Source organism: Xenopus tropicalis, chromosome 5 (assembly GCF_000004195.4).
Source record: "Xenopus tropicalis strain Nigerian chromosome 5, UCB_Xtro_10.0, whole genome shotgun sequence".
NCBI lineage: Eukaryota > Metazoa > Chordata > Amphibia > Anura > Pipidae > Xenopus > Xenopus tropicalis.
This window is the reverse complement of record NC_030681.2, coordinates 52,613,415-52,640,471: the sequence shown is the minus strand read 5'-3', so window position 1 is coordinate 52,640,471 and position 27,057 is coordinate 52,613,415. Positions and strand designations below refer to the sequence as shown.

Genomic DNA, 27,057 nt, shown 5'->3' with positions numbered 1-27,057 from the left:
AAAATTGAATGGTAAAATGATGAAGATCTAACATTTTTTATATATATATATATCTCTAAAGTAAAAGCTTACCGTATTTGTTTCTAGAGGGTTGCCTGCATTTCAAAAAGCAACAATATAGAACAATATAAGAAAATGCAATAGAGCATTTAGCTGTGTCAACCAAAGAGGCAGTGACTTATAGTCTGTTTGATCAAGGATAATGCAGGGAGCTGAGCTGTCAAGTCCCCTTTTTGAGGGGAATTTACCCATTTTCAACCCCATGCCTCCCATTACTATCTGCCTTCCCCCTAGTTTATTTTGTGGGGGAATTTCGCTGTCTGATTCTGAACTGTACGTGCACAGTATGCATTCAATGCAGGATGGCAGCACGCTGTGCATGCCACAGTTTCTCTGGGGCTGATTAAATGTAACAGAAGAAACTGTGGCATATCATCTCTTCCATAAAATGGGTAATACAGATGAAATGCATATGTTTTTGTTTTTTTTAATTGGCTCTCATACATAAATAGGTATATGTAAAGGTGTATGTAGTACAGGGCTTTGAAAATATTACACATAAGTTGATGTGAAAATAGATGGTCTCAAGATGTTTGTAACCTGAAAGGCCTGCAACAATGGTATTAAAATAGTGTATGTGTGCCTGGACCATACCTTAAAGTCATCTAAACCGAAACAATTACATTAATTGATATAAACTTACTCGTGGTGCTTCTCTTAACCTTTTTTTTTATTTTAAATGTTAAAATAATTTTCTATTTTTAGAGGTTTCCAAGATATTTTTTAGACTGCTATAAGGTGTTTGGCTCAACTGCGAGTCAGAAACCCTAACAGAATTCAGGAAGTGAATAGATAGTTTAGGGAAGCATATTCAATGTACCTTGACTGATCAGACACTAATGTATCATTAATCACCTAATCACCTTATGTTTCAAATGTACCCTAACCCTTTAGATTGTAAGCTCTTGGGAGTAGGGCAAAATTACGTTACGATCCATGTTTGTTACAATTTGTTAAAATTAATGTAAAGTACTGTGTAATTTGCTGGCCCTGTATAAATACATGATGACGATAATGAAACACTAGATACAACTTACATAATTTTTTACAAAACGCAAGTACATATTGTCCATTTTGGTAGACATCAGCTGTAATTGTGGTGGATGCGACTTGTAAGAATTGGCCACAGTTACACTTGAATTATGGAAATGCTGCATTATGGGTAAAGAACAAGGCAATTATGGTTATGGCATAAAATTACCCATTGTTATGCAATTTTATGAGGGTACTTTCCTATTTGAGCACTGGTATGGACAGTAAGCAAGGACATGCTGGTCTAGTGAGTGAAAGAAAGAATTACCTACTCTGATCAGGTTCAAACATAGAACCAACTTTCTTAATTTACATATTTACTCTGTAGTTATTCAGTTAGGTAAGCATTACTTTACAGGTACATGAATGCACAATGCTGTACAATTTTACAGAGTAGAAAAGTTTACACAGGAAATATAATTTTTCCTTAGTGTGCATTATATTTGGAATTTATTTTGTGCTTCAAACCACTCTTGGTCTGGTCAAGGGTGTATTTAGGTCTGGTGTTGCCCTAGGCACTGGACCTAAATACACCCCTATGTCGGGCGCATGATGTGACACGTATCTATGCGCAGCATGCCTGTGATGTCTATTCCGCAGAGTGCTGCAACTCCCTACCCCTCATATTTCCTATTGAAATCCGGGGGCATTTTTTTTTTAATAAAAAAAGAAAATATAGGCACCCGAGGGCCGCACCTCAAAACCTGCCACCTTAGGCACAGGCCCTTGGGTGCCTTATTATAAATACGCCCCTGGGTCTAAGCGGACTCACTGTGTGACCACTGATGGGAATTTGGATTCAATTTTAAATGCCACTTTTTGTTAGCTGATCACAGAAACACTTTGTCCCTTACCGGATATTAGCACACTCACAAGGGTGTTTGCTCCTTTTTTGACTATTATATTGCAATATATTTTCACTTTTGCACTTTCTTGTAGTGTCTTAAAACATTTCTAAAAGCCCAAACAAGGAGGACAGAGGAGGAAGCTGGAAGCAACATTTTACTAAAAAGTCTTTTGTTGACCACGTAAAGCACTGAACTTTAATATATTTTACATGCATAAAGCAACCATCAGACATAAGACAGAATAGCACACTTCCTCAGTCATTACAAAACATCGGATTTTGATATGGCTACTACAGAGAAAAAAACAAATAAATATCCCTCCCATGAGCACTGAGTAAAATTAGACCATTAGACTATAAGTCTATGAAAGGCTCTCATAGGGACAACAATGGAGATCTATATGTATGACCTTTATTTTACATCACTTTTTAAAGCCTATAGTTCATTAAAGGAGAAGGAAAGGCTAATAAAGAGTTAATCTCAAGATGCAGGCATACCTTCAAGTTGTCTCAATAGTGCCCTTAAGTCTCCCCACATTTCTCCTGTTCAGATGATCAGAAGTCAAACAGGAAGAAAAAACGCTGAGCTGTGTAAAGAAAGTTCCCGTAATTTCTCACTCCTGAACCAAGACCCAGACCAGTGTACATGCTCAGTTTGTAAGACATATGAGACTATGAGTCAGCTTCCTGCTGATTGGCTCAGATCCACATTCCTAAGAGGGGGGAGTGAGTTCTTAGCATTCTTGAGGGAGGAGGGAGCAGGAGAGGGGAGAGAGCAGAGAGCTGCGTGTCTCTGGCACATGAATTACAGACACAAGAAATCTTTTGACAGATAAGTCAGTGCAGCATTTCTGTGAGTGCTTATGGCTGTATTTTCATAGACCTTTTGATAAAGCTTACTAAGGGGCACATTTACTAACCCACGAACGGGCCGAATGCGTCCGATTGCGTTTTTTTCGTAATGATCGGTAATTTTGCGATTTTTTCGGCGTCTTTACGATTTTTGCGTAAAAACGTGAGTTTTTCTGCGTCTTTACGATTTTTTCGTAAAAACGCGAGTTTTTCGGCGTCTTTACGAAAGTTGCACAAAGTCGCGATTTTTTCGTAGCGTTAAAACTTGCGCGAAACGTCGCGCCTTTTAAGTTTTAACGCTACGAAAAAGGCGCGACTTTGCGCACAAGTGTTAACGCTACGAAAAAATCGCGACTTTGCGCAACTTTCGTAAAGACGCAGAAAAACTCACGTTTTTATGCAAAAATCGCAAAGACGCAGAAAAACTCGCGTTTTTACGCAAAAATCGTAAAGACGCCGAAAAAGTCGCAAAATGTTCGTTTCCAATCGGAATTTTTCCAATTCGGATTCGAAATCGTGTCTTAGTAAATCAGCCCCTTGGTTTTTACCTTTCTTTCTCCTTTAAGCAGTACTGAATCTGCCATTTTGGTCATTCTGAACAATCAACTGATAATATTTTACTCACCCGTGCTAAGCTCCTTGACCTCTATAGATGGAAAAAGAAGCAGTCTAGCACTAATAGAGTACTCTGCCAGCTGAGATCCATGGTGAGGAACACTGTAGAATGCCACGCCTTTTGTGTTATTGACCAAATCCTTCATGTCTTCATCTTGAGAAGCCTTCAAAAGCATCTTTTTTACCAGCAAGCCTACAATAACAAAATGACATTGACTTGTTTTAACTGCTTAATGTGCTATTTAAATAAAGAAAATATCTTATTTATAAAACCTTTACAGAAATATTTTGCTTTGCTTTGATTAACTAGCCTCCAGATGGCTTCAATATTGTTGTTAATTTGGCCAGATCAGTTACACATTGTACAAGCATGGGACTTGTTATCCACGATGCTCGAGATTTCGGGTTTTCTAGATAAGAGGTCTTTTCCGTAAATTGGATCAACATACCTTAAGCCTACTAAAATTACTTAAACAATAAACAAACCCAGTAGGATTGTTTTGCCTCCAATAATTATATCTTAGCTGGGATCAAGTACAGGTATAGGATCCGGTATCTGGAAACCCGTTATCCAGAAAGATCCGAATTACAGAAAGCATTTCTCCCATAGGCTCCATTTTAATCAAATACAGTTAGGTCCATAAATATTTGGAGAGAGACAACTTTTTTCTAATTTTGGTTCTCTACATTACCACAATGAATTTTAAATGCAACAACTCAGATGCAGTTGAAGTGCAGACTTTCAGCTTTAATTCATTGGGGTGAACAAAACAATTGCATACTGCAACTAACGCATTTTTTAACACAATCCCTTAATTTCAAGGGCTCAAAAGTAATTGGACAATTGACTCAAAGGCTATTTTAGGGGCAGGTGTTGGCAAGTCCGTTGTTAAGTCATCATAAATTAAGCAGATAAAAGGCCTGGAGTTGATTTGAGGTGTGGTGCTTGCATGTGGAAGATTTTGCTGTGAACAGACAACATGAGGTCAAAGGAGCTCTCCATGCAGTGAAAGAAGTCATCCTTAAGCTGCGAAAACAGAAAAAACCCATCCAAGAAATTGCTACAATATTAGGAGTAGGTTTGGTACATCCTGAGAAAGAAAGCAAGCACTGGTGAACTCAGCAACGCAAAAAGACCTGGACATCCACGGAAAACAACAGTGGTGGATGATCGTAGAATCAGTTCTATGGTGAAGAGAAACCCCTTCACAACAGGCAACCAAGTGAACAACACTCTCCAGGGGGTAGGCGTATTGTATCCAAGTCTACCATAAAGAGAAGACTGCATGAAAGTAAATACAGAGGGTGCACTGCAAGGTGCAAGCCTCATAAGCCACAAGAATAGAAAAGCTAGATTGGACTTTGCTAAAGAACATCTAAAAAAGCCAGCACAGTTCTGGAAAAACATTCTTTGGACAGATGAAACCAAGATCAACCTATACCAGAATGATGGCAAGAAAAAAGTATGGCGAAAGTATGGAACAGCTCATAATCCAAAGCATACCTCATAATCTGTAAAACATGGTGGAGGCAGTGTGATGGCTTGGGCGTGCATGTGATGATGTGACACAGGACAGAAGCAGCCGAATGAATTCTGACTTGTTCAGAGACATACTGTCTGCTCAAATCCAGCTAAATGCAGTCAAATTGATTGGGCGGCGTTTCATGATACAGATGGACAATGACCCAAAACACACAGCCAAAGCAACCAGGGAGTTTATTAAAGCAAAGAAATGGAAAATTCTTGAATGGCCAAGTCAGTCACCTGATCTTAACCCAATTGAGCATGCATTTCACTTGTTGAAGATAAAACTTTGGACAGAAAGGCCCACAAACAAACAGCAACTGAAAGTCGTTGCAGTAAAGGCCTGGCAAAGCATTAAAAGGAAGGAAACCCAGCATCTAGTGATGTCCATGAGTTCAAGACTTCATTGCCAGCAAAGGGTTTTCAACCAAGTATTAGAAATGAACATTTTATTTCCAGTTATTTAATTTGTCCAAATACTTTAGAGCCCCTGAAATGAAGGGATTGTGTTAAAAAATGCTTTAGTTGCCTCACATTTTTATGCAATCGTTTTGTTCACCCAACCGAATTAAAGCTTAAAGTCTGCACTTCAGCTGCATCTGAGTTGTTTCATTTAAAATTCATTGTGGTAATGTACAGAACCAAATTTAGAAAAAAGTTGTCTGTGTCCAAATATTTATTGACCTAACTGTAATTCAGATTTTTTAAATGGATTTCCTTTTTCTCTGTAATAATAAAACGGTACCTTGCTCTCAATCCCAACTAAGATATAATTCATCCTTATTGGAGACAACACAATCCTATTGGGTTTAGTTAATGTTTTATTGATTTTTTTAGTAGACTTGAGGTATGGAGATCCAAATTACAGAAAGACCCCTTATCTGGAATACCCTTGGTCCCGAGCATTCTGGATAACAGGTCCTATACCTGTACAAGGTTCAGTTCTATTATTACATAGAAGAAATGGCTACAATGATTTGCGTTTTGATTTACCATATAATACATTGGGGGTATATAGTCACACTTTGGGTTATAAAGTGTTTGAGGAGATTTTCACTAGGATTTAAAGATGCTCATAGTTAAATCCAGGAAGACTATAAATCTCCCCTAAGACATGGATAAGCAGAAACTGAATAGGATTATTTTACATGAGGAGTTGTCCATTATTTCATTAAAATGACATTCTGAAATACTGAAAACCTGGGAACCTTGGATTTATTATGAATACTCTAGGTCAGTGCCTATGACCCCATACTACAACACACCTTTTCATCTTTTATTTATTTCTAATTTTTCATTAATCATTCACAGTGGTTTTTCTTTTTTTCATACTGTTTGATGCCACTATCTATTCCTTCCCTTTCTGTATATTTTTCTTTTCACTCTCCAGACGATGGAGACCAACTTGATTAGGACCAAACAATTTATGAGATCCTTTTCATCTCCTGAACACTGAAACCTTCTCCAGCCTTCAAGTAACCTGCTTTTTGGAAGGGTAAAGGGGTTTGGGGCAGGCACATCGTAGTGCAGGGGGTAGGGTTCACCCAAAACTTAAAACTTTTCTTCCTGGGTCCACTGACCAGCATCAACTCCCAGAACCAGACAACATGTCTGGTCCGGGGTTTTGGAAATCATTGCTTCATACTGAATATATACAGTAATGTATTTAGGGCTTAAGTTCCCACTGCCTCTCACTGTATTTAATGTATTTGTTCTTGGAAGGCAGTTAAGGCAAAATGTATTTCAGCAGGCAGAGAAACGCCTGAAGCCACTCATGCCACTTTGAGGCTGCCTGACACAGCTAGTACAGTCGTTTCTCATCCCAAAAACAAGGGTAACAAAGTGCCCCATCTGCCATTATCACATTTGGTGACAAATCTCCTGGAAATACCCTTTCCTTAATTAACATTTTTATTGTGGTATGTAAAACATATTATTTGCGGTGATCCAGCTTCATCCCAGGAAACTGCGGAAAAGGCATCTTCCTGTGGTTAAACCAGATGTGTGCTGTGGCCGATAGGCAGTGATGGAACGAGGCAGCAGGTTTTGCAGCTTAATGTTTAGCTTTGTTTAAATTTGAGTTTTTGTACATTAAACAACAGGCCACCCCTTTAAGACTTACACAAAATTTACACAAAAATTTACACAAAATAAAACAAACAACATAAAATCCTACTCCTGTCCTGAGGCACAAGGTTTTCCTTCTTCTACACACAGCTAATCTGATCCGGGCGTACATTAACACAAAGGTGGTTATGTAATAAAAAGCACTAAGTTTGCCCAGGAGCAGTAACCCATACAACCAATCAGCAGGCAGCATTTACTGGTCACCTGTAAAAAGCAAACATCTTATTGGTTGCTACTATATGGGTTACTGCTCCTGGGGAAACTTAGGGCCTTTTATTACATATGGGGGTAAGACAGTATTGTTTGTACGGTGAACCATATGGTAAACTGTGGCTTTCAGGTCAGAACAGTTTTACTATCTTCTCACATGCACAGGCAGACCATCTTACAATATAGTAGCTAGGGTAAATGGACATTACTACACATGCTTGCCTGACAGCATTAACCCTAGAGCTGCTGGCAAAACTACTGCTTCTCTTCCCCACACAATCCCTCACTTTGCCACATTGCGTAATATGTTTAATATTTGTTTAAACATATAATGTTTAATATGCGTAATATGTGCGATCCAAAGGTATTTCCTGGAAAATTGTAGCCCATGGTAGGGCAGATTTATCTTGGCCAACAGATCGTCTGGTCTGCTATTTGTAGACTACAAATCTTTCTGTGTGCCAATATCCCAATATCCTAAACTGAATGCAATATGGGCAGTTTTGCCTGTTTTCCAGTGCCTGTTTTCAGCAGTGTAATTAGCCCCAAGCAGAGCAGTGACAGCAGCATAGAAACAATTATCTTCTGCTATGCTATTCAGGCAGCTTAATCTTTCAGCAGAGGTGCCAGGGAGATGTTATCTTGTAAAATGACTAATATTCTATTGACAGGCTGCGTGGTGGGGGGGGGGGTGACATCTGTCCAACTTTCAGCAGTAAAGAGTGTCTGAAGTTTCTCAGAGCACAAGTCACATGGCTGAGGACACTTGTTAAAGTAAGATAATGGCTAGCCCCATGTCTAATTTCAAAATTAAATATACGAAATGTTTTGCTGTTTTGAAAAACTGATTTCAATGTAGGATTTTGCTGAAGCAGCACTATTAACTTGAGCATTTTGCAAACATGTTTTTCTATGAGAGATAAATTATGAACCAACTGAACCACCACTGGTTGGTAGTTTGTTTCTGTATCAACTGGCCCATTCTTTGTGCTGCACAACTAAGGGATGTCCATCTTAACTTTTGAACTGTAACCAGTGTTATACAAAAAAACACATTTATTCAAAATCACCTACCTCCCATGCTATGTGAGACCCATATAATAGGCCGTTCCCCAACACCAGCTGCTTTTAGCTTTTTAAGAAGATTTCTGCTTCTATAATCCAATGATTTTCTAAAACAAAAAAAGGTGGAAAAAGTATATACATATGTTTCTATATATTCCCTATATTTGAAAAATATTATGTAACAATAACAGCAAGGGGGGGGTTTGAGTACATGTGAGCAAGACAATTTCTTTCATCTGACAAAAATCAGCTTGGCAATTTGGCACTTAATATAACAATTTGCCATGTGTGAAAAGGCACTGAAAAAGTTTTAGCTTTTCCATAAATTACAATGTAATTTTGTGACATGAACCACAAACTTTCCCTCATTAAACATCTCCTCCTTGCATAATGTCTTGGAAAATGTTAAACAAAACAAACAAAAATGCACTCAGTTTAATAACTGAATATTGCATGGAAATATGAATAGGTCATAAGCACACTTGGATTGTAAGCTCTAAGGGTCAGGGACTGCTTTCTTCTTGTCCCTGACACTTTCCTCTTAATCTTTAAATGTAAATGTACTTTACATTTATTTGTATTTATTACTGTAATAAATTATTTGCTGCATACTTATGTAGCATTAAATAAAAATACACATACACTGTTTGCAATACACAACTAAACTAACAGTCTGCATACAAATACAAAAACACATTCTACAGAGATGTTGGTATATATAGTTTATGTATGTAGTGTATAGATAGGTAAGTATAGGCTTGTGTGTGCTGGGTTTATTTGGAAGGGTTGAAATTGATGGACTCTTGTCTTTTTTCAACCCTATGTAATTATGTAACTTAAACAAAAATGGGAATCAATAGGGACCACAACACTGAGACCCAACCCACTAGGAAATGTACCCTAACCAATATATTTCTAAATAATTCTGTGTTTGTATGAAGGAAACTTTTTTAATATAAAAAAAAGAGTTGCCACAGTTCAGTTCTGTACTGCCTGAGCTGTGTAAAAAGCAAATTAAAAAAATGTTAAAGAAGAATTTTCCAAGTGAAAGCACAAAAGGCATAGACGGAATTACATTATCTTATAAGGGCTTACATAATGGTGCACTCTGCATAAAGCAAGCTAAAAACTGAAAAATGTCTATAAATAAAATGTGTCTTAAAATCATTCATAGCAGGAAAAAAATACAAAAAAACTTGTTTTTAAAGCAGATATACAAAAGGGACAATGTTTGTGTCATTACTAATCTGCACTACAAGTTGGATCTAGGCACCTTCTACCAGCTCTTCTCTTTAGAAGCAGAAATAGCTAATCTACCATGTTAGATACAATCAATATAGGTAAATTTACCTTCTCAAAAAAATAATATTGCAAGTCTTACATAATGGTGCATTTTTGCTTAAAAGGAAAGCTACTATACTAAATTACTATCAATAAAGCACAAGCTTTTTTCAGTTTAGACTTTTTAGCCAGACATTTGTGGAAACTAGTTTATTCGAATATTAAAATTAAAAAAATGAAAAAAGCTAGAGTATTGGTAAATCAGCCCCTAAGTATCTAAATATACAGATATATGCAGTAAAAGAACCAATGTCTGAGCCATTACTAATTTGAACAACAAGTTCTACCAGCTCTTCCATTTAGAATCAAAAATAGCTGATCTACCATGTTAGATATAATCAATATAGGTCAATTTACTCATGAAAATAATATTCAAGTCTAGCATGTCTTCATTACATTGGGAAAATGAGAACTGTCACAAACACCACTGACACAATATCTTGGCAAATTCAAACAAATAGGCCTTCACCATCATAGTGCAACTGTATCTCTGGGTTGTTGCAGTAAAAGTATTCTCATAATATATCTCATTGATTAGGATTTAGTTGTTCTTAATAGTTTAATTTAAATATATCTGTATTGAGCTTTCAAAAGGCAGAATAGAACAATTATGTAATTAATTATTTTTTTTTAAAGGAAAACTAAAGGTTAATAAGCATTGTGGCTGACAACAAACGCATTCTGTTTAAGCACCTACTGCGCAGAGTGAATCCTGTGTCCCTGGATTCATTCAGCTTTAAACGCACTGCCTACACAATCTGAGTCAGACAGTTGGGTGACGTAGTCAAAATCTGTCACTGTTCCCACCCCGCTGCCGCTGGCAGTGAATAGTCGCATTAGAGCATTTTATGTAACTCTGCACATGCTTGTAATTTGAATCTCCCTTTCCTTCTTGCCTGACATGCTCATATCTTTATTTGCATGCGTCCAGTTAGCCCGCCCCCCAGCCAATAGGAATCCAGAGCGCCTCATCGCTAAACGAAGCTTCATACCTTCATGTCAGTTACACTGAGCTGTGGGCAGGATTGTACCGCAAGCGAGCACAGAGTTGGTTGTGTTTCAATTTTTGGAGCATGTGCAATAACAACTACTGGCAGAAGTGTATCCTTTAGTAAAATGCCCGCTGTGTTCTACTAAACGGTCTAAAAGTATAAAACCTTTATATCTTTCTGAGAAAATGTTTTTGAGGGGAAAAAACCTAACGGTTAAGAAGTACGGTATGAGGACTACTGAAGGGGGCTGAGTTTAAGATTTGCCTTTCCTTCTCCTTTAATTGCTTGCATACTATTTCACTTTAACAATATTTTTAATATTCCAACTGAAAGGGTTAGCTCACATTTAAGTTAACTTTTAGTATGTTACAAAATGGCCTATTCTTACCAACCTTTAAATGGGTCTTAATTTTTTATAGTTTTTTAATTTCAAACAGAGGTCGTCACTGACCCAGCAAAAACTATTGCTTTGTGAGGCTACAATTGTATTGTTACGCTTTACTTCTTCTATTCAAGCCATATCCAATTCATATTTTTTCATACAAATCACTTCCTGGTTACTAAGGTAAACTAGCTACTAGATAGCTGCTGAAAGTCCAAACCGGAAAACTGCTGAAAAAAATCAAAAAGATTTGAAAACTGAAAACATTTGGACATGCTTGACCATGTTCATGATCCACACTGACAATGTCCAGTTATACTGAGGCATGTTTTTCAAACTAGCGTAAACCCATTTAAAGGAGAAGGAAAGGTACAATCACTAAGGGTTGCCGAAAATGTTGGCACCCCCAGTGATTGTACCTTTCCTTCTCCTTTAAGCTCTACAACTAAGCATTGTCCCAAATAAGGACCATGGGAGATATGCCATATGCATTTATCAAAACCCACATGCATATGCTTACCGGTTATTGTCTGCAGGGCATCTGGCTTTCCAGTCACTAAGCTGTGTGTCATATTCAATTGACAGAATTCTAAGGTCAGGAGAATCAGTTGCCAGCCATGACTAAAGAAAAAGAAAAGTATTTTTAAAACACATTTCACATTATCAGTTAATTAAGTTCTGGCATATCTGTATGTAAGTACCTAATTCACATGTGACCTGAGCTCACTTAGTGGTAGTAGTTGATGTGAGCTGTACTTTTAATATACTGCTAAGCAAATGAAGCCCCTTTATTTATCTATTATTATTCTTTTTAATTAAAAACTAGAATGATATACAAAAGGAATGTAAAACCTGTTTCAGTCATTTCAACTGTTTCTATTAAGAACAATAAGAAGGGCTTTACAACATAAATATAAACCTGCAATTTTTTTTTATACAATGCAAGTATTCATTGTATTAAACCAGTTGTTCTTATATACTGATGAAAATACATAATTGCTGGAGAGGTATGAACACTTTGAAGTTTTTAAACACCTTTCACTAAAATGTTTTTGTTTTTGCCTGAACTTACACTAGTCTAGACAGTATAGTTATATCTCCTGCATCCCGTCCTGTGAGATCCATTTTTAGTCATTACCCATAATGGTATCTATGTCCTGTGCCACCCAATGGTCTACTATAGGAAGAGGATGTGCTGGTCAATACAACTTTTGCCTGTACAGTGGAGGAAATAATTATTTGACCCCTCACTGATTTTGTAAGTTTGTCCAATGACAAAGAAATGAAAAGTCTCAGAACAGTATCATTTCAATGGTAGGTTTATTTTAACAGTGGCAGATAGCACATCAAAAGGAAAATCGAAAAAATAACTTTAAATAAAAGATAGCAACTGATTTGCATTTCATTGAGTGAAATAAGTTTTTGAACCCCTACCAACCATTAAGAGTTCTGGCTCCCACAGAGTGGTTAGACACTTCTACTCAATTAGTCACCCTCATTAAGGACACCTGTCTTAACTAGTCACCTGTATAAAAGACACCTGTCCACAGAATCAATCAATCAAGCAGACTCCAAACTCTCCAACATGGGAAAGACCAAAGAGCTGTCCAAGGATGTCAGAGACAAAATTGTAGACCTGCACAAGGCTGGAATGGGCTACAAAACCATTAGCAAGAAGCTGGGAGAGAAGGTGACAACTGTTGGTGCGATTGTTCGAAAATGGAAGGAGCACAAAATGACCATCAATCGACCTCGCTCTGGGGCTCCACGCAAGATCTCACCTCGTGGGGTGTCAATGATTCTGAGAAAGGTGAAAAAGCATCCTAGAACTACACGGGAGGAGTTAGTTAATGACCTCAAATTAGCAGGGACCACAGTCACCAAGAAAACCATTGGAAACACATTACACCGCAATGGATTAAAATCCTGCAGGGCTCGCAAGGTCCCCCTGCTCAAGAAGGCACATGTGCAGGCCTGTCTGAAGTTTGCCAATGAACACCTGAATGATTCTGTGAGTGACTGGGAGAAGGTGCTGTGATCTGATGAGACCAAAATAGAGCTCTTTGGCATTAACTCAACTCGCTGTGTTTGGAGGAAGAAAAATGCTGCCTATGACCCCCAAAACACCGTCCCCACCGTCAAGCATGGGGGTGGAAACATTTTGCTTTGGGGGTGTTTTTCTGCTAAGGGCACAGGACAACTTATTCGCATTAACGGGAAAATGGACGGAGCCATGTATCGTGAAATCCTGAACGACAACCTCCTTCCCTCTGCCAGGAAACTGAAAATGGGTCGTGGATGGGTGTTCCAGCACGACAATGACCCAAAATATACAGCAAAGGCAACAAAGGAGTGGCTCAAGAAGAAGCACATTAAGGTCATGGAGTGGCCTAGTCAGTCTCTGGACTTTAATCCAATAGAAAACCTATGGAGGGAGCTCAAGCTCAGAGTTGCACAGAGACAGCCTCGAAACCTTAGGGATTTAGAGATGATCTGCAAAGAGGAGTGGACCAACATTCCTCCTAAAATGTGCGCAAACTTGGTCATCAATTACAAGAAACGTTTGACCTCTGTGCTTGCAAACAAGGGTTTTTAAGTCTTTTTTTGTTAGAGGGTTCAAAAACTTATTTCACTCAATGAAATGCAAATCAGTTGCTATCTTTTATTTAAAGTTATTTTTTCGATTTTCCTTTTGATGTGCTATCTGCCACTGTTAAAATAAACCTACCATTGAAATGATACTGTTCTGAGACTTTTCATTTCTTTGTCATTGGACAAACTTACAAAATCAGTGAGGGGTCAAATAATTATTTCCTCCACTGTATAAATGATTGCCTGTACATTTCTACAGACAGTGGCTTTTACAAGACAGGTGGCTTTTTTATTTTATTAATTTATGTCTATGTTTACTGGCATTCTAAATTAATAAACAGAGACATAAGATATATGAAGAAGGTAGAATTTTAGGAAGAATAAAGGAGTAATAAAAATAATTAAAGGTATTCCTTCCCTGCAGATATACTCATCACAACTACAATGTTAACTGAAAAATGATATAATGCTATTGTATACAGATGAAAGCCTAACACAGATAAAAATTCTATAACAAAGTTCATTACGTTGATGAAATCCACATGACACTTTTTGGGTAATGGCTTGGTAAGTGTATCTCTAATCAAGGTCTCTGCTGGAGAGTACTGCACTTTAGTAACAAGGGGACAAAATGATGAAGATCTTTAAGTCTTTAAAGAGGTTGGTGGAACCTCATATAAGTGTGTTTCCACTTTGTACCAATTGAACACATCCTTAACTGACCTTTAGGATGGAAAATGCTTCATACAAATCTATAATAAAATCCATTATTAGTTGATTTTACAAAATTGCATCTTACTATGTTGGTGTTAAGGTAAAGCATTCAGCATGGGGTGCACAAAAGTTTCTGTTGGTCCGGTTACTAGTATTACTAGTACTTATTGCTAAATCATGATATATATCAGTCTATTCTGCAGCAACAACCCCCCCAAAAAATGTATATTTATTTCTGGCAGTTTTTATTTTTGGGGGTTTACACAACCCAAAGCCTTAACGTTAAAATTCTTTTAAATATGAGTACCCTTATCTGCTTATTTGGAGAGATTCAAATTCTCTATTTGCATTTCTCAGGTATGGTACCTATTAACCAGAATGTACAGGACCTGGCTTTTCCGGATAAGGGGTATTTCCTTAATTTGGATTACCGTGCCTTAAATCAACTAAAAAAAAAAAAGGTAAACATTAAATAAACCCTATATCATTGTTTCGCTTCTAATAAGGGTTCATTTTGTTGTTCTTCCTTACTGCATAAATACAGAATGTAATAAATCAAACCTTTGGCCAGCATTCTGTATAGTCATCTTCGAGGGCAGCACTTTCATCCAAAGGTTCATCTCTGTCTTGCTGACGCCATGTTTTGAAGGCTGCACCCAGGAGGCCATGAATAAAGAGGATGTCAGCCCTAATAGGCTGGCTGTAGAGAGAACTTAACATAAGAAAGACTGCACAACAGAGTTAATTTTTTTAATAAAATGCTATTAAGACTTACAAAACAAGGCCAGCTTAATATAACTTGAGGATAATGCAAGAGGGGAGTGTTACACAATCTTTCATACCTATGCCATTATTTTTAACAAAATACATCACTTACATTTTTATATAAAACTCACCAGTGATCATATTGCTTATTGTCTACTGTTCATAGTTACTAAACTCCTCTCAGTTGTCACTTATCTTGCTTAATTCACTTGTTCTTCTCTGTCCTATATTATATTTCCTTGCTTAACCCTATAGGCATCCAAACAAGTAACTTGAGAGGACAAATTGTTCAGAATGCATGTTTCCATCTAAATGTAGAGAATCTAGGCTGGTGTTAAAAAGAGGGTGACACATAAATGAACTGATTAAATTTAATGCAAATTTGTTAAGTCATCTACCTGGCAGTAGAAGCATGGGAGTATTACTTTAAAATGGGATAGCATAAACAGGCAACCTACACACATCCTCACCTACTGCGATATTGGGGGTGCAGAACATATATTCCATCAGGGTATTTTTCATTTACACTATCCCTGTCCAGGTTGGCGAGGACCCTTGCTGCATGAGATGACTGAATAACATAAGGTGACTTCATTGCTTCAGCCAGTATAGGAATCCAGCCTGAGGAAAATGCAATAGTACATTACTTTAATGAAAGAAACACACACAGTTATAAGCACACCTAGTATAGAAATTGCATGTTTGTGTTTTTTAGAATTTGTATAATATTTAATGAGTGGATTTTTTTTCAAACGTTTTTAGCACATTGGTTTTCAATTAATGGTACCTGCACAAATTTTAGACAGAGAATAATATGAGACAATCCACCATCTATAGATCTGCTAAAGGACCAACATTACTTCCGAGACAGTATGCTTCTTTTTCTTGTGAGAATAACAAATGTTATGCCACACCCTTTTAGAACTAAAACCATCCACAGCTTTACCAAAGGCTCAAGGAAGGTAACATGCCAACAAGGGTGCAGGATCAATCTGATATATTTTGTATTTGGTGCTTAAAGAACAAGTTACATGATAGGTTGATATTTTACCTGTTCAGCTAGCACCTATGAAAAAACTATTTGTTGGCAACAAATGTCCTATTTTATACAAAAGAGTTCTGAGAGCCCTTTTAATTTTCCTCAGTATAAATTAAAACCATTGAATTTTCTACATATTTTCTGTTATCTGATTTATAAGCATGTGTCTTATCTAATATGAATTGCTGCCCCTATTGCTACTCAGAAGCTTATTAGTTCTGGAAGCATACACACAATTTTTATCAATGCATGGTAACATAACATTATATTTTTGTTGTTAGTCATTTTCCAGTTGTAGACCAAACATATAATTTATGAGATATGAGAGTGAAAATCAGCCATTGACTGACAAATGCTCAATGATGCACATTTGAAACCCCTTAGAGATACATGCTTTGTTAAATTTGGTTGTACCCTATGTAATGCCAAAATATAATTTGTTTCATTGATTAGCAGAGTGTTGCAAGAGGGGACTAAAGTCCTCTGATCAAAAAGGAATCAATGACCACCCACCAGGCAAGAAGATTGTGTCAATCTTCAATTTATTCTACTTGTAAGGTCAACATACCCCACAGCTATCACTAAATTCTAAAGTTGACTTTACAGTGCTCAAAAACTACATTACATAATATGCGCATTAGTAAAATTTATGATCCAAATTACAAAGATGTTCTTATTCTTAGGGGCATGTTTATTAACATCGGAGAAAAAAATCATCAGTGATGTTGTCCATAGCAACCAGATCTTTGCTTTTGTATTCTAACTTGTAGTTCATATGTAACTGATGATTGGTTGCTATGGATTGTCTCCAATGTTAATAAATACATCCCTTAGATGGTTGCGGTGGGTTATATTATGCATTATCCATAACACAACATGTTACACTTATATTAAGTTATTTACACAAGTTATATAACTGTTGAATTACCTGAGTCAACAATTTCAGAATGTAGATTTTCATGCAAGGCCAAGTTACCAATGATACGCACTATAGTCCTTTGTATTTTCTGTGCATCTTTTCGGAGCAAATATATTCGTTGCAGCAGTTGCAGTCCTCCACCTGACACTATTTTCACACAGTGAGTAGGGATCTGTATGATGCATTAACCACAGAAAGACAACTAAGTGTATAATAATATCCAGATAAAGCTAAAACATAAATGTCATATTTAACTGGGTTATGTATTTAACCCATAACAACCAATGGCATATTTACATTACCTTAGAATGCTTCAACAAAGCTTGTAAACTTGACAACTCAACTTTCTCCGATGGCACAGAGCTGAGACTTTCAGCATATGGAAGTCCATTCCCTCCAAAGCACCAGAGCCCTCTCTGTTAAACCACTTACAAGTTATTAATTATTCTTAACCGTGTGTTAAACAGCAATGAAAGAGTACTGTATATGTTAAGGAAACAAAAGTTGGTAAGAATTAGAAAACTGTAGTCACAGGAGTGACATGTGGTTGTGTTAAATTACTAATGCATTTTAAAGCGAAACTACACCCCCAGAATGAATACTTAACCAACAGATGGTTTATATTTTGTAAAGTGACCTATTAAAGAGTCTCACTAAACTGGAATATATATAAGTAAATATTGCCCTTTTACATCTTTTACCTTGAGTCACCATTCTGTGGACTGCGTGTTCCCTCAGAGATCACATGACCAAAAATAATGCAGCTTTAACTGTAACATGAAGAAAAGCTAAAGCAAAAAACAAACTTTAACGTACAGTGAATTTTACTTACCCTTTGATCTGCAATTGACTGGCTGCTCTCTCTTAGGGCAAGTGATGTTAAGTATTTTACACATTGGTCTAATTCTGTTTGAGGTAGAGAAGAAAGCAGTTGACGGAGTCCATATTCTATAGAATAATTCTGTATAAATGCAGTAAGGATATAGATTAGAATCCGTTTAAAAAACATTTTAGCAAACTCATTGCAATTAAATTTTCAAGAATTCCTTTAATAAATGCATCTTGTTTTATGCTTAGTACAGAGAGATACATATGTTTTGAGGAACTGTTCCCTGCTATGTTTGGCATTGATAAAACTATACCCAGGCCTGCCAGGACAGGTTATTGGCTTGTAATAAAACAACAAGAGTAATGGCTGGTCATTTGGAGAAGACTGGTGGAAAGAGAAAGACAATGGGGGGAATTCACAAAAGTGGTGATATTGAGACAAAATAAAAGTGGAGATAGATTTGTTGGATTTTCCACCTTATTCACAAACCTCTATCTCCACTTTTGTGAATTTGTCTTTTATAATTAGTTTTCAGATTTTGTCATGAGGTAAAAACTTTTTAGATATAAGAGTTCAGAATTTGGTGTAACTCTAATAGTGTTTCTACTGTATTTCTGCTGTACTTACATCATCAACTTTTGGCAGTGCGGGTGGTGGAAGGAAAAATCTAAGATCTGTGTTCTTGCTGCGGGCTAAACCAACGGTGGTTCGTTTATCACATGCTTGTGCCACAGTGCGGTACTGGTAGTCTGCAACAGTAAACAATGGTTTCAAAATATTAATGCTGCAACTAAAAATGGGACTCATTTGAAAACTACACTGCAAATCTGGAGAACAGCCCTACAATATTTCCCCCGGGGGGAGAAAACTACTACTCAGGATGCATAACCCACAACTCCCCCCCAGTTATGGTCCATCCATGACACACAGCTGTGGGCTAACAATCAAATTAAATACCCAGGGAAAATACTCACCTTTAACACCCTCAAAGTCAAATTTAAAATGCTGAATAAAATGTACTTTAGATTCCTCCAATTACATCATCCTGTGCCCAATTTGAATTGACTATACCTCTCGGTGCCTTGAGGAAATAGTTTCAGAACCCACCCTTCTTAAACTTGTTTCTTAATTTTATTCTCTGTTGAATAAACCCGGAGACCATGTCCACCAAAAAATTCAAGAAATGTGCCCCATCGCACCCCCGAAATGTGGAAAGACATCCTTGAATCCTACAACACTGTGTTAAAGGGGTAATTCACCCTTAAATGAACTTTTAGTATGTTATATAATCCCTAATTCTAAGCAACGTTTCAATAGGTTTTAATTATTTATTTTTTTTATAGTTTTTAAACAATTTACTGTCTTCTTATAACTCCTTGCAGCTTTTAAGGACATGTAAAGCCTACATTTGCCTACAATGTATATCAGTTGGGAATGTCTCCCCCACCCAAATGGCATCATTTGTACTGCATATATCCCCTCTGTTTGCTAGCACCATCACATTTTCCTAAAGCAAATAGCAGCTTTCACCCGGTGGCTATTTTTCCTCTGATACATAATCAGTTACATTTAAATCTGCAAACAGCATACACACACACACAGACCCTTATTCAGCATACATTTCATCAAGAATACAGGCTCATACAGGCAGAAATGTCTGATAAAAGTTCTGCTTTGTTTGAGCTTAGCTCAGGAGAGGAGGTTAGGAGAAAAAAATTAAAGCAGACAGCTAGAGCTGAGTTTCTATGGGAACCAGCAATGCCATCTCTTCACTGTCTGCTAGACTGGGGGCGTGTTTAGTAATCTGAGTTTACAACAACTGAGCATGTCTGGCAAGTCAGAAATCAAAGCAAATTCCCGAGGGGGGGGGGCGAGCGGGTTACAGTAGGAGAAGGAAATCTAAGTGATTAAGGAGATGTTGCAGCCTTACTATTAACCTCTGGACAACCAGAGTGGCAGGTATTGAAAGATTTCAAAGAGGCTGTTCACTGATTTAATTTTTGTGTGTGGGGTTTACATGTCCTTTAAGTGGGGGTCACAGACCCCAGCAGCCAGAAAAATGTTGCTCTGTGAGGCTACAGGTTTATTGTTATTGTTACTTTTTAGCACTCATTTTTCTATTCATGTCCTCTCCTATTTATATACCAGTCTCTCACTCAAACCATTCCCTAGTTGCTAAGGTCATTTGGACTTTGGCAACCAGAGAGCTGCTGAAACGCTAAGGCTAATGCCACACGGAGCGTAAGAAGCGTATTCTCAGCAAGCCGAAAACCACTTGCCAAGAATATGCTCCAATACGCCCCTACCTGTGCCTACACCTGAATGAATTAAATACGCTTGGGTGCAGGCACATGTAGCCGATATCTGCTGAAAATGGGAAGTCTTGTGTTTTTTGGCGGATGTCGACTACATGTGCCTGCACCCGAGAGTATTCCATTTATTCGGGTGCAGGCACAGATAGGAGCGTATGGCGCGTATTTTCGAAAATATACGCCAAACGCATAGTGTGGCATTAGCCTAAACTGGAGAGCTGCAGAACAAAAATTTAAATAACTAAAAACTACAAATAATAAAAAATGAAAACCCATTGCAAACTATCACAGAATATTACTCTCAACATCATACTAAAAGTTACCTCAAAGGTGAACAGCCCCTTTAATATGTGCAAAAGATAAAATGATTCAATTTGGATATCTCCATACAACTTATTTAATCCCTTATAGACTTCACCTGATAAAAGCTGCTATTCCTGACATATGCCCCAAATCCAATCATTCCCCTGCAGATTTCATACATTTGGTAAGGCAATGCCCACCTATTCAGAAATTCTGGGCGAAGGTGACAAAGGAAGTTAGCCATCTCCTAGCGTTAATTATAACCCTAGAACAAATATTTTTCCTGTTGAATCAAGTGGAAGAATCTGCCCCCACTCTGGCAGAGTGGGCCCTGCTCTGATTTTTATTCATCCAGGCCAAAAGACTAATTGCACTCATATGGAAAATTGAGCAACCTCCAATTAAAATGCAATGGATAGGATAGGTCAATAACAGTCCCACTGTCTCAGTTAACATATATGCACATGGGCTGTACTCAAATATGGGATAAGATATGGTCCCCATTCTATGACAACTTGAAATAATTGACTGTATGTACCTTGCACTGACTAACACCTGATAATGATTTCAGATGTCACCTGAAACTTGATGTTAGGCTGATGCCACATGTGGCGTTTTTACGCTGCGTATTTTCTCAGCCTAAAAACACTGCAAAAGCCACACAGCCCCTGACTATGGCGTTTTTCAGCCTAGTACTGGTGACGTAGCAAATCCCGTTTCGCATGGTGCTAACAGTGCGAAATAGTAAAAAACGCCACGTATTTCCGCTAGGTCTGGCAGCTGCCTTTGTGTATACATAGGAATAGGTTGCTGTGCAAATAACAGCGTATTTCGGCAAACGCTTGAAAAATCAAGTTATTTCTATGGATGATGATATTGTGCGTTTTTCAGCCGCCAAGAGAATTAGAAAATACGCAGCGTAAAAATGCCACGTGTAGGATCAGCCTTAGTTTAATTTGTTATTGTTTCAATAAAAACAATTTTAAAAAAAAGATGGGACTAATCTAAAACAACAGTAGATATACCAGAGTGACCCATAATTTCCAATACAGGCTAAACACATTTGTTTTATGTTAGAAATAAATCTTAAGAACAAAAACTTGAAAACAACTGTTTTTTTGAAAGGCAGCCAAACACAAACCAAGAACTGCCCAGTTGGTGCTGCGGACATGGAAACAATAACAATTGTGAGGCATAACAGGATAAAACATTGTCAGAAACATAAGTATAATTAGTACCATGCCAGTGATGTATTCCAGCCATTTCTTCAACTGCTTTCAAACGGACTGTTCTGTCCTGCGACTGTGCGTTCTTCATTAAAACCCACTGGACCCACTCATGATCTTCCATACTGGATAAGCTGTACTGCTCTAAAAAAAAAAAAAAGGGAGGCATTATTTAGTTGTATTCACTGCATGGTGCTTTTAGCATGGACCGTTTGGATCTAGAGCAGCACAGTGTTTAGCAGTGCTACCTTGTAGCAGTGGGGCCCTGGTTGTTTGGAGTTATGCAGGTTTTGTCTGGATAATTCAGTTTCTTATCATTCACCAAGAACATAACAACAGGTTAACTGGTTCCTAATAACAGTTAGCCTAGTTGATGATGATTGTAATCTCCACTGCTGCAATAATTAACATTTATTCTCTGTAAAGCACTGTAGAAAAGACAATATAGAATAATTATAATTGCTCAGACTATTCTTTAGAGTTCTTCCAAACACAAAATGCATATTTACTATTTTACAGAACTGCAATAGTAAACTAGAAAGGGAAGTTTGAGAACAAACTTCATGTTGGGTTGAAAAACATGAAGTCATTGAATGGGCTCTGCCCACTTTCTCTGACCTTGGACCACAGTTATACAGTAAAAACCACTGTGCAAAGTTTGGGGACCCTGGTTTTAATAGTGTCTGCATGGCAGCAACTTAAATTTCCCCACTGAAAGTCAACGACATCTGATTGGCGGTTGGTGGCTCCACCCCCTTTTTCTAACCTGGAACTGCAGTTACCCAGTGACTAACTCTGCGAAGTTTAGGGACCCTAGGATTAATAGTTAAAGAACGGCAGCAATTAAAATTTAAACCAATAAAAGTCAATAGGTGAATTGTGATTGGTGGTTCCGTCCACTTTTTCTAACCTTGAGTCGAAGTCACCCAGTGACAAACAGTGGCACCCTGGCATAAATAGTGTGAGAATGACAGCATTTTAAATTTAAACCAATATAATTCAATGGATGAAATCTGATAGGCTGTTAGTGGCCCAACCTACTTTTCCTATTTTTGAATTACAGTCCCCCAGTGACCAACTTTGCAAATTTTGGGGACTCAGGCATTCATTGTGAGGCTGACAGCATTTTACACTTCACCATTGAAAGTAAATAGGTGAAATGTTATTGGCTGTTGGTGGCTCCGCCCACTTTTTTAAATTTTGAATGGCAAATACCCAGTGACTAACTCTGGAAACTTTAACTACCCTAGAATTAATATTTAAATAATGGCATCAGTTTAAATATAAACCAATGAACTCTAATGGGTGGAAATGGATTGGCTGTTGGTGGCTCCTCCCACTTGTTTGGGAACCCTGACATAAATAGTTTGAGCAAAGCAACATTTTAAATATAAACCAAAAAAATTCAATAGGTGAAGTCTGAATTTCCCATTGAAAATCAATAGGTAAAATCTGATTGGCTGTTGTTGGCTCCACCCACTTTTTCTAACTCTGAACTGTAGTTACCAGGTGACTAGCTCTGCAAAGTTTGGAGACCTTAGTACAGGTATCGGACCCCTTATCCGGAAACCCGTTATCCAGAAAGCTCCGAATTACGGAATGCCCGTCTCCCATAGACTCCATTTTAATCAAATAATTCAGAATTTTAAAACTGATTTCCTTTTTCTATGTAGAAATAAAACAGAACCTTGTAATTGATTCCAACTAAGATATAATTAATCTTTATTGGATGCAAAACAATCCTATTGGGTTTAATTAATGTTTTATTGATTTTTTTAGTAGACTTAAGGTATTGAGACCCAAATTACGGAAAGACCCCTTACCCGGAATACCCTTGGTCCCGAGCATTCTGGATAATGGGTCCTATACTTGTATTAATATTTAAAGAATGGCCGCAGTTTAAATTTAAACATATGAAGTCTATAGGGGATATCTAATTGGTTGTTGTTGGCCCCACCCACTTTTCTAAACTTGGAACATAGTCACCCAGTGACCCTGACATTAAACATGTGAGAATGGCAGCAGTTACAATTTTCCCACTGAAAACAATTAAAGAAATGTGATTGGCTTTTGGCGGCCCGCCCACTTTTTCTAACATTGAGTACAAAGTCACGCAGTGACTGACTGTGCAAAGTTTGCGAACTCTGGCATCAAACCAATAAAATTCAATAGGTGAAATCTGGCTGTTGGTGGCCCCGCCCACTTTTTCAAAACTAAAACTGTACTCCTCTAGTGACCAACTGTGAAAAGTTTGGGGACCCTGGGGTTAATACTGTGAGAATGGCAGCAGGTTGAATTTCCCCATTGAAAGTCAATAGGTAAACTCTGATTGGCTGTTGGTGGCTCCGCCCACTTTTTCTTACCTTGAAACACAGTTACCTGGTGCCTAACTCTGCAAAGTTTGGGGACCCCGGTGTTATTACTGTGAAAATGGCAGCAGGTTGGCTTTCTGCCAAGTCAATAGGTAAAATCTGATTGGCTCTCTGCCCACTTTTGGGCATCCAACAATCATCATATTTTCATTCAGGCTGAGCCCATGACGGTGTGATTCAAGTTTGGGGAGTGTAGCCTCAAAGCTGTAAGTTTGGCAGCAGTTTCAATTTCCCCATAAAAGTCAATGGGTACAATATGATTGGCTGCTGTTTGCCCCTCCCACTTTGCGGGGTTTTTTTTTGTTTTTTTTTTTTAAACCTGAATGCGTAGTCACCCAGTGACTGACTGTGCAAAGTTTGGAAAATCTGGCATCAAACCAATAAAAATCAATAGATGAAATTTGATTGGCTGTTGGTGGCTCCGCCCACTTTTCAAAACCTAAAAATGCAGCCCCCTAGTGACCCTGGTGTTAATACTGTGAGAATGGCAGCAGGTTGAATTTCCCATTGAAAATCAATAGATGAAATTTGATTGGCTTTTGGTGGCTCTACCCACTTTTCAAAACTTAAACTGCAGTTCCCTAGTGACCAAATGTAAAAAGTTTGGGGACCCCCACGTTATTACTGTGAGACAGGCAGCAGGTTGAATTTCCGCCAAATCAATAGGTAAAATCTGATTGGTGGTTCACAGCTCCGCCCACTTTTGGGCATACAACAATCATCATATTTTTATTCAGGCTGAGCCCATGACTATGTGATTCAAGTTTGGGGAGCGTAGCCTCAAAGCTGTAAGACTGGCAGCAGTTTCAATTTCCCCATTAAAGTCAATCATTAAAATTTGATTGGCTGTTGTTGGCCCCTCCCACTTTGGGGTCATCCAACAAATGTTGCTGCTTCATTCGGGGTGACCCCATTATTATGTTATTCAAATTTGGGGGGTGCAGCTTCAAAGCTGTAAGTGTGGCAGCAGTTTGAAAATCTTCCCTGTCAAAGTCAATGGGAAAATTGGGGGGTTCGGAGCGGCGCCACAAAAAGACGGGGGGCCGGATCGCTTAGAAAAGCACAAGCAACCTGCTCCGCTATAGGGCGAAGATGTGTGGGGAGTTTGGCTGTTGTACCCCTAAAACTGTAGGAGGAGTAGCGTTTAGAAAATGGGGGGCGCAAAGAATAAGAAGAAGCGGAAGAATAAGCTAAAGTCGAAGAACAGTATGTTGGGGTTTTCAACCCAACATAATAATATAGGGAAAAGACCCCACTGCTGTCCAGTCACTCACCAACAATAATTCTTGCTCAGGTCATAAAGATAGTGGTGGGTATCACCATGTTGTTTATTTACTTTTACCTGTCAATGTCAGGTTAACCAGTCAGAGACAGAAGAGAACCTCATGAAATGACATTTCACATGCCCTCAGCAATGCATAGACAGCAAGGAGATGGACTGGGTATTTTGCCAATGGTGGAGGCTATTAAAAAAGCTATAGTCTCGGTGCCATGTAAAAAGAGGGATGTGTGGATGTATTTGGGATAAGAAAGAGCACGCATTATGAGCTGAGAGCATACTTATACAGTATCCCAAATACAGAAGAATTCTGAACTGATTTAGTGCCCTTTTAAAATAATAATGGAGTGCGCCAGACAGCCCATCTTCCTACGTCTTTTACAGACTTTTTTGGATGCATATGTGGTATTTAACATGCCAAGAGAACCAAGAGAATCCAAACAGCAGAAAACAAAATACTAATCGGCAGGTTAATATTCACATTTTGCCACAATACAACTAAATTTGGGGGTTTTAGGTGTTGCTAAAATGTGATTGTTGGAATCACAAACAACCACAATTTGTTCTGCTTCAATTTATACAAATTACAGCAAAACCAAATATTTATAAATCAGTCCCTAGGTTAAAAAATACCTAAAGATAGTATAATGTGTTTGTATTCTAAATAAAGGAATTAATTTTCTAACAAACTAGGTTAGTCACCACAACATACTACAGAAATGGACAGTAAGGTATATTATACAGTTCAACAAATATTAATAAATAACTAACCTGGATACTAAAAAATGAGTTCTGTACTGAAAGTACCTTTGTCATGGGGTCTTCTGAAGAGTCTAGCTGATGCTTCAAATGCTCTCCTTGCTGTTCTATGAAGCTCTCGTCGTACCTTATCTGAGATACCTAGAAACACAAAATAAGAAAATTGTAGCATACTGTTTGCAGTCTATATCTTGCTGTGTTTTGTCTTTTTTTGTAACTAAATCCTTTTACTTAGAGGTTCAACTTGGTGCTTGGTGCAACTGTTTTGTACATGGGGTTCAACAAGCCAAAATTTTGCAGTCTTTAACTCTCTGTACTTCACATATCCCTTGTTAAATGATGCCAGAATATTTCTGCAAAAGAACCTTTATCATCTGAATAATAGTTATTATAACCTGCACACAGAGCACCTCCAACTCTTCACCACAATTGTTCAGCTAGTATTAGTAGTAGTACTAAAACTAGTAGTTCGAATGGTCCAGTATACACAAGCCATTGAGTAAAAATAATACTGATTGCCCTGTGGAGGTTTTATAGGAAGCAATTATCATCCTGTTACTATTAGTACCATAATTCCAAAAAACACACCTGACTTGGGTATATTTTGTTTCAAGCTACCCTTGGTCAGTACTGACCTGGCCTTGATGGCAGAGCCCCCAGTTTGGCTGTAAGAGCATTTCTTTGTTTTTCTGTGCTGCGAAGAGATCTCTCTCTATGCTCTCCCACCAGTAACTCCCTTCTTACTCCCATACTCCTTCAGAATGTTCCCATGTAAAAGTCTACAAAAACCTTGCAATTCCTTTCTTCTGAGTTCTGATTCTTGATGAGCTCAGAACCATGCAGCTTGTGTCAAAACATTCACCTCAAATGATCTCTGGTAACTGAATTTCCCTGATAACA

At 37.9% G+C, this 27,057-nt stretch overlaps 1 protein-coding gene across 1 annotated transcript in view; it reads right to left on the bottom strand.

The window, feature by feature from the left end:
• Positions 1-27,057, bottom strand: part of serac1 (serine active site containing 1) — a 44,327-nt gene that overhangs the window by 2,788 nt on the left and 14,482 nt on the right. The window contains exons 5-15 of the mRNA XM_031902304.1: positions 26,206-26,298; positions 21,760-21,891; positions 18,534-18,655; positions 17,910-18,038; positions 17,380-17,493; positions 17,087-17,249; positions 15,590-15,740; positions 14,916-15,054; positions 11,569-11,669; positions 8,343-8,440; positions 3,417-3,599 (exon numbers count right to left, since the gene is read on the bottom strand). Coding sequence (XP_031758164.1) covers positions 3,417-3,599; positions 8,343-8,440; positions 11,569-11,669; positions 14,916-15,054; positions 15,590-15,740; positions 17,087-17,249; positions 17,380-17,493; positions 17,910-18,038; positions 18,534-18,655; positions 21,760-21,891; positions 26,206-26,298 — 1,425 coding nt within the window. The remainder of the gene's footprint in view (positions 1-3,416; positions 3,600-8,342; positions 8,441-11,568; positions 11,670-14,915; positions 15,055-15,589; positions 15,741-17,086; positions 17,250-17,379; positions 17,494-17,909; positions 18,039-18,533; positions 18,656-21,759; positions 21,892-26,205; positions 26,299-27,057) is intronic.